This window comes from Anomaloglossus baeobatrachus, chromosome 9, assembly GCF_048569485.1.
Source record: "Anomaloglossus baeobatrachus isolate aAnoBae1 chromosome 9, aAnoBae1.hap1, whole genome shotgun sequence".
Taxonomy (NCBI): domain Eukaryota; kingdom Metazoa; phylum Chordata; class Amphibia; order Anura; family Aromobatidae; genus Anomaloglossus; species Anomaloglossus baeobatrachus.
In genome coordinates, this window is record NC_134361.1 from 186,291,341 (window position 1) to 186,305,172 (window position 13,832).

A 13,832-nucleotide genomic window follows, 5' to 3' on the forward strand; every position below is an offset into this window, starting at 1 on the left:
AGGCGATTGGAGGAGCAGGGTGCGGTGACCGTGGGGGTTGACGGCCGCCAATCGCGAGCTGTCCCCTTGCTGGTCCCCCCTGAGGTCCTCAGCGGCGATTCGGACTCTGGTGACGAGGACGGAAGCGACAACACAGCGAGACGGATGGAGCGTCAGGAGACTCGTGATACGGCTGTTCCGGATCCGATTCAGAGGCAGCCCGGTGAGCGAACGACGAGTATGCTTAATGTTGCGGGTAGTGTGGGGAAGGTGTCTTCTGTGTCGGCGAGTGCGCAGGGCTCTGGGGTTCGGGAGCCGTCGGCGTTACCGGGGGCAGAGTTTTGGGGGCAGTTATTGGGGGTGTTGCAGGGGCTGTCGGCTGAGCGAGCAGGTGCGAGCGGGTCTGGTTCTCTGGCGGGGGCTTGGGTGGGTCCCTCGGGTGGCGTGCCGCCGGTGGTGGCGGCGCAGAGTGTTGTTACGCAGGGAGCTGCAGTGGCGACAGAAGCAGGACAGGTGGCAGGAGTAGCGGCCGGGTCGGGCGCGGAGAAGGACGGGGAAAAAGAGAAGGAAAAGGAGAAAGAGGATGAGGTGGTGCGGCTAGATGATAGGGCACGGAGCGAGGTATACGTTTGCTTCGAGAGTCCGCTGGGGGTGCATTTAAAAAAGGAGGTGAGGGAGAAGATATGGAAAGGGGAGTATGTGGAAATTTTTTCCCTGCTTCCCCTTGAGAAATTTAACTTGGATAAGGTGAAGCCAAGCGACTCAAAAAAGGAGAAGGAGGATGAGGAAAAGAGGAGGTATAGGCTTATTCCCAGGACATTTACCAACTGGTTACAGGCCTTTGCGATCTTAGCCAGTGTCATTGGGGAAAAGGAGCCGGAACATTGTTCCGCACTTTTCGGGTATATGGATTCGATTGGGGAGGCGTATAGAGTGTACGGCGGTTTAGGTTGGTTGAGGTACGACGAACGGTTTCGGCAGCGCAAGGCTCTGCGGGCCGGACTAAAATGGGACCACAGTGACATCTCCTTGTGGATGAGGTTAATGACAGCCCCGGCTCAGCCCTTTCGTGGGGCTGCCGGGGGTTCGGGTACAAGCAACGGGTCTTCGGCGGGTCAGAGAAAAGGAGCTTGCTGGCAATTCAATGAGGGACAGTGTAAATTTGGGGCCTTGTGCCGTTTCAAGCACGAGTGTTCCGGATGTGGAGGTTCCCATCCTGTGTCCAGGTGCTTTAAGAAAGGGAAGGGTAAGCCCGGGGAGGGGGCTGGAAAAAGGGAGGACGCCGGTGAGGGTAGAGGCGATGCTTCCCTATTTAAGTAGGTATCCGGATGTACGGGCGGCCGAGTTATTGAGGAAGGGTTTTACTGAGGGTTTTCGGATTCCGTTTGAATCTGGGGCCCCAGTTTTTCGCCCGGGTAACTTGAGGTCTGCAAGGGAACACCCGGAGGTTGTGAAAGAGAAGCTGGACAAGGAGGTTGAATTAGGGAGGATGGCGGGCCCCTTTCAGGACCCACCAATTTCCAATCTTCGGATTTCGCCATTGGGGGTGGTTCCCAAAAAAGAGCCGAAGAAATTTCGGCTCATACATCATTTATCCTACCCGGCTGGGTTGTCAGTGAATGATGGGATATCACCTGAGCTGTCAGCGGTTTGTTATGTTTCTTTTGACAGAGCTTTGGATTTGGTGCGGGCAGCCGGGCGTGGGGCCCTGATGGCAAAAGCGGATGTGGAGGCAGCTTTTCGCTTGCTCCCAGTGCATCCGGACAGTCAGCATCTGTTGGGATGTATGTGGGAGGGAGAGTTTTATGTGGACCGTTGCCTGCCCATGGGATGTTCTATTTCTTGTTCTTATTTCGAGGCGTTTAGTTCTTTTGTGGAATGGGTAGTCCGGGACATGGCGGGGGTGCACTCCGTGATCCATTACTTGGACGATTTCCTTTGTGTTGGGCCGGCAAGGTCCTCGGTTTGTTCATTGTTGTTGTTTACGTTGCAGCGGATAGCGCAGAGTTTGGGTATTCCTTTGGCAAAAGACAAAACGGAAGGGCCAGTGACTGCTTTATGCTTTTTGGGCATAGAAATCGACACGATGGCAATGGAATGCCGCTTGCCGGAAGGGAAGTTGGTGGATTTAAAAGCGTCAGTGCGGTCATTATACCAGGCTAAAAAGGTGAAGCTGAGAGAGCTGCAGTCAGTTTTGGGAAAATTGAATTTCGCCTGTCGCATCATGCCGATGGGGCGCATATTTAATAGGAGATTGGCGAGCGCGACTGCTGGGGTGACAGCGCCGAATCATTTTGTCAGAGTGACGAGGTTGATGAAAGGGGATCTGCTGGTTTGGGATTCTTTTTTAGACAAGTATAATGGTAGGACACTGTGGATGAGCAAGGCAATGTCCAATAGTCAGATTGAGCTGTTTACGGATGCGGCAGGGGCGACGGGTTTTGGAGCGATTTTCCAGACTCATTGGTGCGTGGAACAGTGGCCACAAGCATGGAAGGAGAAAGGGCTGGTGAAGAATTTGGCTTTGCTGGAATTGTTCCCGATCATAGTGGCGCTCGAACTGTGGGGCTCTGAATTTTCGGGTAAAAAGGTTTGCATGCATTGTGATAATATGGCGGTGGTTCATTCGATCAATTCATTGTCAGCAAAATCTCCCCCGGTGGTGGGGTATCTGAGGCATCTGGTGCTCCGTTGCTTGGCACTGAACATTTGTGTTGTGGCGAGGCATGTGCCGGGGGTTCAGAATGAAGTGGCTGATGCGCTGTCTCGGTTTCAGTTTCGCAGGTTCAGAAGGCTGGTGCCGGGAGCAGACGACGATGGAGCACTATGTCCGGAATGGTTGTGGGATCTAGCCTTGGCGTAGCTTGGGAGGGCATTAGGAGATCGGTGTCTGAGGCTACTTGGTGCCGATACCAGGCAGTGTGGAATGAGTGGGAAGAGTTAGGCGGATCGGAGTTCATGGGGCCGGGTTATAATGGCCGAGTGGTGGGGGTTTTGGCGGTGATTAGTGGCGATTTTTCAGCGGGGCGGTCCGTATCGGTAATGAGTTACCGTTTGTCAGCCTTGGCCTTTTTATTCAAGTTGCAAGGTGTGCGGGATGCCACGAAGGATTTTCTAGTACGGCAGGCCATGAAGGGTTTTAGGAGAGGGGTGCGGTCGCGGGACTCTAGGCGGCCGATATCGCTACCATTGTTGGTGCGTTTAGTGGGCTGCTTGGGGGAAGTATGTGTGTCCCCTTACGAGCAGAGGCTGTTTGCAGTGGCATTTGTGTTGGCCTTTTTCGGGGCCTTTCGGATTGGCGAGTTGGTTAGTCCGGCGAAGCAGGTAGTAGGAGGTGTGTTGTTGGAAGACGTAACGCTTGGAGTTGATCGGGTGGAATGTCGATTACGTTTTTCCAAAACGGACCAGGTGGGGCGTGGGCGCCTGGTGGTTTTGTATGGGATACCTGGACACCCATTGTGCCCGGTTGGGCAGGTGACGGAGTTTTTGAAGATAAGGGGAGGTTATCCTGGGGTTTTCTTGAGACACATGGATGGTTCTGCGCTGTCCAGATTCCAGTTTATTGCGGTTTTAAAAACTGTGTTGGCACGAGTAGGGGAGGTGCCAGGTGACTATGGGTCACACTCCTTTCGGATTGGGGCAGCGACAGAGGCGGCCAGGTGGGGCTTGAGTAATGATTGTATCCGGCGTATTGGGAGATGGGAGTCGTCCAGGTTCTGTTTGTACATACGGCCTCACCTGCTGAGGGGTGAGGGGGAGTGACTCGGCTGGTTTGGAATTACGGGGGTTAATAGGTGTTTATTGTGAGACATGGTTTTTGTTCAGTTGCTGTTTATTCTTGGTTTTATATTTTTTAGGTGTGTGCCTGGTGTGGATTCTCGGGCATTCCTTTGTTCACTGGGGAGCGTTGCGGGCGGATGTGCGTCCCGACGGTCGGCAACTTGGCGTGGCGAGGACGGATGCACGGGTCAAATGGATCGGGATTCGGGGCATGACCTGGGGGAGAGTTCGGCCAGAGGTGGCTTACTATAGCAGGATCGACCAGGATCCTAATGTTCTCATTTTGCATGTGGGGGGGAATGATTTAGGGGTGAGGACAGCAAGGGAACTAAAAAGGGACATTAAGCTGGATCTTTTGCACCTGTGGAGAGCGTTCCCGGGTATTATTATCGTATGGTCGGATATTGTGGCTAGGGAAAATTGGCGTTTTGGGAGGTCGGTCGACCGTATTAATAGGGCACGTATTAAATTGAATAGGGCGATTGGCCGGTTTGTGGCGCGGAATGGGAGCTTGGTGGTGCGACATAAGGAATTGGAGGAGTCGGCAGGTCAATATTTGAGGAGAGATGGGGTGCATCTCACAGATATCGGCTTGGACTTGTGGATGCTTGGTTTGCGGGATGGTCTGGAGCAAGCCATAGGGGTGTGGGGGGCCCGGGCCACGTAAGGAGTCACGCGGCCGGTCTGTGGCGGGGGGATAGGTCCGTTCCTAGAGGCTGGGAGCACCGATAGTCGGTGGGGAGTATGAAGTCACTCAGGGGTAGTGGCTTCAGACAGGATTGGGAACTTGTGGGCGTAGGTCCTGCAGGTTCTGGGGAGGGGTATTTTAACGATGGAACGTTAGTACCCCACACCTTGGGTTGGTTGGACACAGCCAAGGTGGTCCTCTGGGCCAGTGGTATGTTACGGCCAGGGGATAAGGATGATTAGTGGCTTCTTGGACGGACCTATCGGTTGTTTGCCAGTTGGGAGGGTATACATGTATCGGTTTATGTTTAAAGAGGGTGGCATGCTGAGCCACAAGTTTTGATACATGTATACTGTTAAATAAAAGCTATGGCCATTCGCCCAAAAAAGTTGTTATGTCTTTATTTCAAGTAGAGTGGTTAAGAGGTGTTTTGGTACATGGGAGACCCAATTATCCCTTTTAGATACGTCAAGATGGGCAATGAGCCCCATAGGGGTGAATGAGCCCATGACTATCGGGAGGGTATAGGGTAGGAAGGGGTTAATGTTGAGGGAATAGGGCTGTGTAAGGGATTAAGGGATTGGTGGTTTGGTGAGCGGCGAGGATTGGGCCAGAGGTCATGAGGGGTGGGGAGAAAAGGGGGGGGTTTATAAGGGGCAGTTAGTTGCAGTACCTCCTCTTTTGCCGTTGGTGCCAGTCGTGTTTGGCCCGCCCACCCGCCCTTAATATAAAAAAAAAAAAAAAAAAATAACAAAGGTTTATATGGTGGTTTTCTTTGTTTGTCGCAGCGGGGGGATAGGTCCGTTCCTAGAGGCTGGGAGCACCGATAGTCGGTGGGGAGTATGAAGTCACTCAGGGGTAGTGGCTTCAGACAGGATTGGGAACTTGTGGGCGTAGGTCCTGCAGGTTCTGGGGAGGGGTATTTTAATGATGGAACGTTAGTACCCCACACCTTGGGTTGGTTGGACACAGCCGAGGTGGTCCTCTGGGCCAGTGGTATGTTACGGCCAGGGGATAAGGATGATTAGTGGCTTCTTGGACGGACCTATCGGTTGTTTGCCAGTTGGGAGGGTATACATGTATCGGTTTATGTTTAAAGAGGGTGGCATGCTGAGCCACAAGTTTTGATACATGTATACTGTTAAATAAAAGCTGTGGCCATTCGCCCAAAAAAGTTATGTCTTTATTTCAAGTAGAGTGGTTAAGAGGTGTTTTGGTACATGGGAGACCCAATTATCCCTTTTAGATACGTCATGTGGACTGTGCTCCAATGTACACTTTTGTATAGACTGTGGAATATGCTGTTCTCAAGAATACAGTGTTATACGCATTATGGGCAGTGCTCCTTACCTATATATGGATTTGCCAACATCCAAGATGGCCGCACGTGATTCGCATGCCCTGTGCTGCCCGAAGTCTCGCGCGTACTGAGGAGGCTCCGTCCAGCGTGCGGTGACGTTCCTTTGTGAGCGTCACTTCCGTTGGGAGCTCCGGAAGTGACGCGCGGGACCCGGACATGTCACAGCGCATGCGGCGCTACAAACGGCGGCAATTAGGCATTATTTCCACCACTATATATACATGGGGTTCACCATACAGGGTCACACTGCCCCCCGAGGAAGCTGTTCTGCGAAACGCGTGGGGCTTCCCCCACCATCACCTGGACCACTGACACGGCATCTATATTGGCAACATATATGGGTAAGCACTGCTCTAGAACTGAATAATGTCATATGGTTCCCTTACTGTGTATGCTCTTTTGGGCCCCCCTTCTTTAATTGACTGTTTGGGACACCACTATACAATAAAGCTGGAGCTAACATTCTCTAACACAATATGATGTTGTTGAGGTCCTAGTATGGGATTTTCCCGATTCTTTTTCCAAACATTGTCTGTATTTTATGTGTTTCTTTACATGACAGTGCCCCTATTTTTTGCTTTTCAATAAACGTTATATTACTAATAGTGACGCATCTGTCTTTGATTATGCAAGGCTTCTTAAAACTCAGTTTCTTTCCTTTTTTTATTTTTCACATGAAATCACATCTCCGCGTTCTAGTCTTCTGGATTTGCATGAAATTGAGGGCACAATATATCACATTCCCTTTTCTGATGACGATATAGGGGGACGTTCAGATGGGAGGGTGATAAGAGGGCGATGTCTGACCTACCTAAATCCCAGGATGGGTCAGCATACTCAGCCCTGCTACATTTGACCATTCAAAAGCAGCAGAGCTTAAAGGGAATCTGTCAGCAGGTTTTTGCTACCTCATCTGAGAGCAGCATGATGTAGGCAAAGAGATCCTGAGTTCAACAATGTATCATTTATATTTCTGTGTGCAGCCGTTCTGACACAGGGAACGATTTTAGATTTTGTATGTAGCAGAGCTCTGGGAACACTGTGTCTGCAACAGAGATTGTGATCTAACATAAAACCTAGGTCATATGACAAGGCTCGTTAAAGGGTCACTTTTGACTTTTAGGATTGCTACTTCCAATAGGTGGGCATCTTCTTTTGAGACTTCCAATTGCCTTATATTGTAAAGCATGAAGGGTCTTTAGAGATGAAAACGCTGATTTTACAATAGTTAGTGTGGCGCCCCTGAGGCTTCAGTCGCCACAGGGTACTGCAGCTCATTTAAGGTGCAGTATTCATCTCGGCTAAGGACTGGGTTAATCCCTGGTGTTTACACATTTACACTTTACATACAGTTTCGGTGCCTTTTCACTGGGAACTGGACTAGGGTAGACAAGGGGGGTGGCCATCACGAAGCGGGGCACCACTTGGGGTAGAAGTAGGAGCAACCTTCACACAAACCTTCAGTCAAGTCAAGCCGGGACTCCTGTTCTGGCTACACAACACCACTCTTCTTTTTTCATGGGGCCTGAGGCTTGGAGCGGGACATACAGCCCGGGTTCCTCACTCCTGGAGGGGCAACTCTTAGTCCCTGTGTGCACTTGTTGGTTTTTGCCGCGGATTTTCTGCGGATTTGCTGCATGTTTCGCTGCAGAAAATGTTCATAACATCTCTGCAGTGATTCACCAGAAAATCCTATGAGGAAAAAAAAATGCTGTGCACACTATGCAGATTTTGACAGCTGCGTGTTTTGCTGCGGGATTCGCGCAGCAAAAACAATTGCATATCACTTCTTTTCCGCAGGTCCCTGCGGTTTCGAGGGCTGGCAGATCAATCACTCACTGACTCTGGGTCGGCGGAGGACTGATCCCCGGTATCTGGCCAGATGCTGCTCCCCATATAAAGTTTATGGGGAACAGAATCTGGCCCAAAGGGGTAGGAGCAAGCGCTTCATACTCACCGATGACCGGGCGGCTGTCACACTGCTCCCGCGGCGGCTCTTTCATCTTCCAGAGCCGGCTCATTATTCAATCTCGTATTCACTCCTTCCCTGCTCACTGGTGGCTGTGATTGGTTGCAGGCAGACACACCCCCACACTGAGTGACAGCTGTCTCAGTGCAACCAATCACAGCCACCGGTGGGCGGGTCTATAGCGTACAGTAAAATAAATAATTTAAAATAAACGGCGTGCTGTCCCCCTCAATTTTGATAACCAGCCAGGATAAAGCTGGAGGATGGCATTCTCAGGCTCGGGAGCGCCACGTTATGGGGAGCCCCCCAGCCTAAAAATATCAGCCAGCAGTCACCCGGAATTGCCGCATCCATTTGATGCGACACTTCCGGACTTTTCTTTGCTCTTCCCGTTGCCGTGATGCGGTGGCAATTTGGGTAATGAAGAAGTTAATGGCAGCAGCCCATAGCTGCCACTAAGTCCTAGTTTAGTGATGGCAGGCGTCTATATGACACCCCCTCATCACTAAACTGTAAGTGAAAGTAAATAACCACAAACACCCCAAAAATCCTTTATTTGAAATAAAAGGCAAAAAAGCCTCCTCTTTCACCACTTTATTAACCTCTAATAACAGCCCTCCAAGTCTGACATAATCCACAAGATGTCCCACGACGCTTCCAGCACTCACAGTGAGCACCATAGACCATGACTGCTCACTGTGAGGGTCAGGACGCAAGTGAAGTGAGCCGCCGGGATCAGCAGTGACTTCACTCATGTGCTTTGCAGTGACAGGTGGAGTACTCCAGCAGTCACTGCACATCAGCTGACTGAAGTCACTGCTGATCTTATACTCACCTTCTCCTGCGAGGCTGCCTCCGGACACTGCTCTCCTGCTTCCAGGCCGGCTCATGCATATGCAGTCATGCAGTGCACAGCTGACCCGCAAACAGCAGAGCGCCAGAGGCAGCCGCGCGGGACAAAAGCACGGCCCAGAGATTTCAGCACCACGGACAGCAGAAGCGGGGAGAACTGTGAAATCCCGCAGGGAATAACCTGCGGCAATTCCGCACCAAATACGCAACAATACGCAACATACCACATGCGGATTTCGGTGCGGATTTTTTGCATTTTTTTTCCCGCAGGTGCAGAACTCTTTAAGAGCCTGCGACATTTTCTTAAGAAAATTCCATTTTCTAGTGCGCACAGGGCCTTAGAAAGGACACTTACAAAATACCGGTAAAATATCGGTGGCTGGAGCCCAACACGGCAGTGACTAGTACCTTAATGGCAACCTAAAGAACTGTGAGTAAACCACCTGGAACCGCAGAGACTGTGTCAGCCTTTTGTTTTCCGGTGCCGCTGCCCTGCGCTTCAGCACCGACAGCTATTACACCCCCTCATCCTCCTCCCCGGGGCCCGGTCCACCTGTGGGGAGCAGAAACCATCTTTGCTGCTATTACCATCCGCCCCAGAGGACCGCGACAGCAGCGGCGGCTAATCCCTGGCCGCGTACCGCAGGTGGCATCTTAAAATCTCCCCATCTCCCCTTTCTGTGGACACCTCGGGGTCACAAAGACGGGCAGGCCACCCATGACGTCCCTTTGACCCTTCACCAGTCCGGCGACGAGTAACCCCTCAGGCCCCGTGCGGTACTCAATTAGGCTGGCCTAGTCTGGCAATGATAATCTTCTGAAGCTAAAACAAACATTGCAGGTGATAAGAGAGGCATCACTGACATCTGTGTGTTAACCCCTACAGCATTCTGTCCTTAGATTACATAGCAAAATCCTGCTGACAGATTCCCTTTTGGAACTGATTCTACCTGATAACTTGTTTGCATCATTTTGGAGCTGATCTGCTAACAGGGATTTGTTTATATGGGGTAGATATTCAGCAGATTTATAGAATTGGGAGTCCAAAGAGTAGAGTAAACTTAAGGTTCTATATTCTGCGTCAGAGAAGGTCGGCCATCTACATGGTGGCATTTTCCTTTCTGCATTATTACAGACTTAATGGTCCAGCAGCAGCAACCACCAATAAACAGGTTTATAACCCACCATTGTTCACAATTGCCTCCCTGATCTCTATACTGCAGCTTTAAAAGACCCTCGTCCTAAATGTATTTACCCCATTGTGTGGTTTCCTTTTTGTTAGGTCACGGAGCCAATAAAATTAACTAGTCACAGCAGGCCTAATCACCAAAGGTTTTAGAGGCTGCCCCTGTCAGGACAAAGGGTTAATATGGAATAGGGAGATGGAAAGTGCTGACAGCTCAACCAAAGTCATACAGACGCCATGCAGACCCCTAGGTTGGACAAATTATAAGTGACGTCCGCAATATCAAAGTCCCAAAAAGAAGGGGAAAATAACTCAAAATATAATAACAAAGAAAACTGCCATATAGTGCACACAATCCGAGAACAATGACTAATTGTGCTATACAGATGCTAAATGGCTTTCTCATTCGGTTCCCAAAAATTAGGTGCTAAGTAGCAAAGCTGTACACTGTTGATATCATACCACCATATACTGGGCAAATAACAGTACCCTAAAATGTCCAGATGATATATTCTCCCACAGTCTTGAATCTCACACACTGTTAAAATAGTACCGCCACATGGTGACCCAAAACAATGCCCTAAAGAATGCACTTATCGCATATTTATTATAGTGCCCAAGTAATACTTGTATAATAAAATAACAGTGCTATATAGTGTCCAAATAATGGTACTGTGCAATGCACACTGACAGTGCTGTACAGCGCCCAAATCACTCTGCTGTAAAGCGCCCAAATGATACTGCTATACAGCGCCCAAATGATACTGCTATACAGCGCCCAAATGTGTCTGCTATACAGCGCCCAAATGACTCTGCTGTAAAGCGCCCGAATGTCACTGCTATACAGCTCCCAAATTACTCTGCTGTAAAGCGCCCAAATGATTCTGTTGTAAAGCGCAAAAATTACTCTATACAACACCCAAATGATACTGCTGTACAGCGCCCAAATGACTCTGCTATACAGTGCGCAAATGACACTGCTGTAAAGTGCCCAAATGACACTGCTGTAAAGTGCCCAAATTACTCTGCTGTAAATCGCACAAATGACTCTGCTGTAAAGCGCCCGAATGTCACTGCTGTACAGCGCCCAAATTACTCTGCTATACAGCGCCAAAATGACTCTGCTATACAGCGCCCAAATGACTCTGCTATACAGCGCCCAAATGACTCTGCCCAAATGACTCTGTTGTACAGTGCCCAAATAGCACCGCTATACAGCGCCTAAATGACATTCCTATAAGGGCCCAAATAACATAATAATATTATTTTATAAATTTATTTATTTTTAATTTTTATTTCATAATTATTATTATTCATAAACCAGTAGTATATAAGAAACCTTTGTAACATATGGTTTCCCTCCTCCTGGAGTAATTTTTCTATGTGTAAACACTGTCTTCGGTGACTCTCCCATTACTGAGAGAAGAGATGACCGTTGGTGTTCATAAAGTTCTATGGAGAACTGTAACTGTCACTTTTGGGGGAACTTGTCCGTCTCCTCCATAGACTTCTAAAAGCACCAACCGTCATCTCCTATCTCCGTAATCTGCCTTTGCTGAACATAGATTGAATAGATTTTACCATTGAATTGAGAATGAATGATCCATCCAGGAGAAAGTAGCAGATTTCTCTGATATTACAAAGTTGCTTATTTTCATGTGAAGTAATAAATGTGGAATTCCCAGCGAAACTGTGATTTATACAAGACTATATAGCCTCCAAGCACGGGAAAGTAAGTTCATGGTATTACACTGCCCTCTGCTGGCTGAATGTGTGAACTACACTACAGCATTGCCATAACTGATGGCAACAAAATCTATATACGAGTGACATCCTAATATTGGTGATGAGCGAGCACTGCCATGCTCGGGTGCTCAGCATTCATTAAGAGCAGTTGATGTTTGAGTACCCGCATATAGGGAAGAGTTCCTGGGAAAATGCTCAAGTTTCCCATTGACTCCCTATCATGATTGTGTCATGGCCTAATGTGATCTCTGAGGGATCTGGGATCAGAAGGTCACAGGGTATTGTGGATAGCAGATCTGCTTTAATGTCCACTTGTCATTTAGCTTGAATGTGAGCTTATTTAATTCCATCTGGCACTGAAGGAGTTAAGATTCATTTCTATCCTGCAGTGATCTAACTGGTATTGGTAGCCTCTCCTGCAGTCTCTCCCTTCTGCTATAAATATCCGCTCCTCACTTCACCCTATGCCGGCTATAGCTCATACCTATGCTGTCCACTTGGAAGGAGCCAGTCTCTGGAGGAAGCTGAGGTGTCACTTCAGTTGCAGCTGAGAAGTTCCGGCCGGAGTTTTATTTGTTGTGTCTTTCTCCAGTGTTTCTCTTGCCTACCTTGCATCTCGTTGACCTGCACTAGTCAGGGCGAAGTTCAGAAGTTCAGAGCCAGTGAGGGCCTAGGCATATGACAGCGTACGGAGGAAAGTCCCGTGTAGGGATGTTTAATGTGTGCATTGATCAGCCTCAGGTGAGTGTTAAGAGGTGACCCCTCTCCCTAGTTCCAGGGTCCACCATTGTATAATCCCAATGTACCCTGTTTGTTGTGTCGCACACCAGGAGACCCCTTATACCTGTGGGCGGCCCCAAAGTCACTGCATGACACTTCCATTATATTCGGGTACTCAAGTTACACCCATCCAATCACCAACTGCTCTTAACGAGTGCTGCGCACTCAAGCATAGTCAGGCTCGCTCAGCGCTAACTTGCCAAAAACCTATGGCAGACCTGAGTGATGGCTTCTGTACAGTCAGGACACCCTGGTGCACGATCACAGGATCGGTGATAAATCTGACTGCAGGGACCCCATTGATTACTAGGATGGGGGTACTATGCACATCTACAAGTGCAGAACCCCCTTAGAAGCTTCTAACAATTTGTCCAATTTCACCCTAATGTGATTTTTTTTTGTGTCTGAAGGAGTCAACTGCGAGACAGAAATTGACGAGTGTCAGTCAGACCCCTGCCAGAATGGTGCCACGTGCCAGGATCACATCGGCCTCTTCAGCTGTGAGTGCCCCCCGGGGTATGAAGGCCAGATGTGCCAGCTAGATATTGACGAGTGCCAAAGCCAACCGTGTCACAATGGAGGAACTTGCATTGATGCCATTAACAGGTATTGTGCTCCTCATATTTCTCCTTTTGCATTCTTGCATGATTTGTGTAATAAGAGCGTGGCACATCACTTACCTTGGGGTCTGTATTACAGGTTCTATTGTAACTGCACAGACACAGGATTTCTAGGGCAGACGTGTGACATCGATATTCTGGAGTGTGCCTCCAACCCGTGTATCAATAATGCCACGTGCCTGGAAGGAAATAAAGGCTACGACTGTCTCTGCTGGGCAGGTAGGTAATCAGAGAACCTCTAAATCTGCAGTCCGGGGTGTATATCCGTATATAAAGCAGCTTGTTGTGAATAAGTTTTCCAGTTTGGGGCTCCCTCTTGTGGTCAGTGCTGGCAGTGCAGTTGATGTGTGGAATGAAAGCGATACACCTGCAGAGGACTGGCAATCAGGGTCAGATTGGGCTATTTAACTTAGTAGCTTTCTCTTGTTACTTGCCAGTGGTCATTTGCTCCTGTGTGTTAAGGACATTCTGTAACCAGCTCTGCTCACTTCCAGAACTACTCTCAGATAAGTGGTCTTTGTACCTCTGCTGTTTGTTTTCCACTTTTTTGTTGCTTTTTCTGCTTTGATACTATGCATTATTCCTATTTAGTCTGTGTGGCGTTCTTGGTGGAATAGGATCATTCCCTGCTGGGAGTGTCTGTATACTTAGCTCCATGATTCTGTTTAGGTTTGTGTTTTGTCATGCTTTGTATTAAATTCAGTCCCTCATCTGTATTAGTGTTTTTGGATCCCAGTAACATCTGAGTCCTGATACAGTGGGGGAGAGGTTGAGTGACCTCAGGATTTTTCCATATCAGTAGTGCTGGTATTTATTAGGGTTTTTACGGCTGCAGACAGTTGCTCTTTCCAATCCTTCCCTATAAAGATAGT

At 49.0% G+C, this 13,832-nt stretch overlaps 1 protein-coding gene across 2 annotated transcripts in view; it reads left to right on the plus strand.

The window, feature by feature from the left end:
- CRB2 (crumbs cell polarity complex component 2) overlaps positions 1–13,832 on the plus strand; it is a 175,894-nt gene that overhangs the window by 74,966 nt on the left and 87,096 nt on the right. For both annotated transcript variants that reach the window (XM_075324116.1, XM_075324114.1), the window contains exons 3-4: positions 12,751–12,946; positions 13,040–13,179. In XM_075324116.1, coding sequence (XP_075180231.1) covers positions 12,751–12,946; positions 13,040–13,179 — 336 coding nt within the window. The remainder of the gene's footprint in view (positions 1–12,750; positions 12,947–13,039; positions 13,180–13,832) is intronic.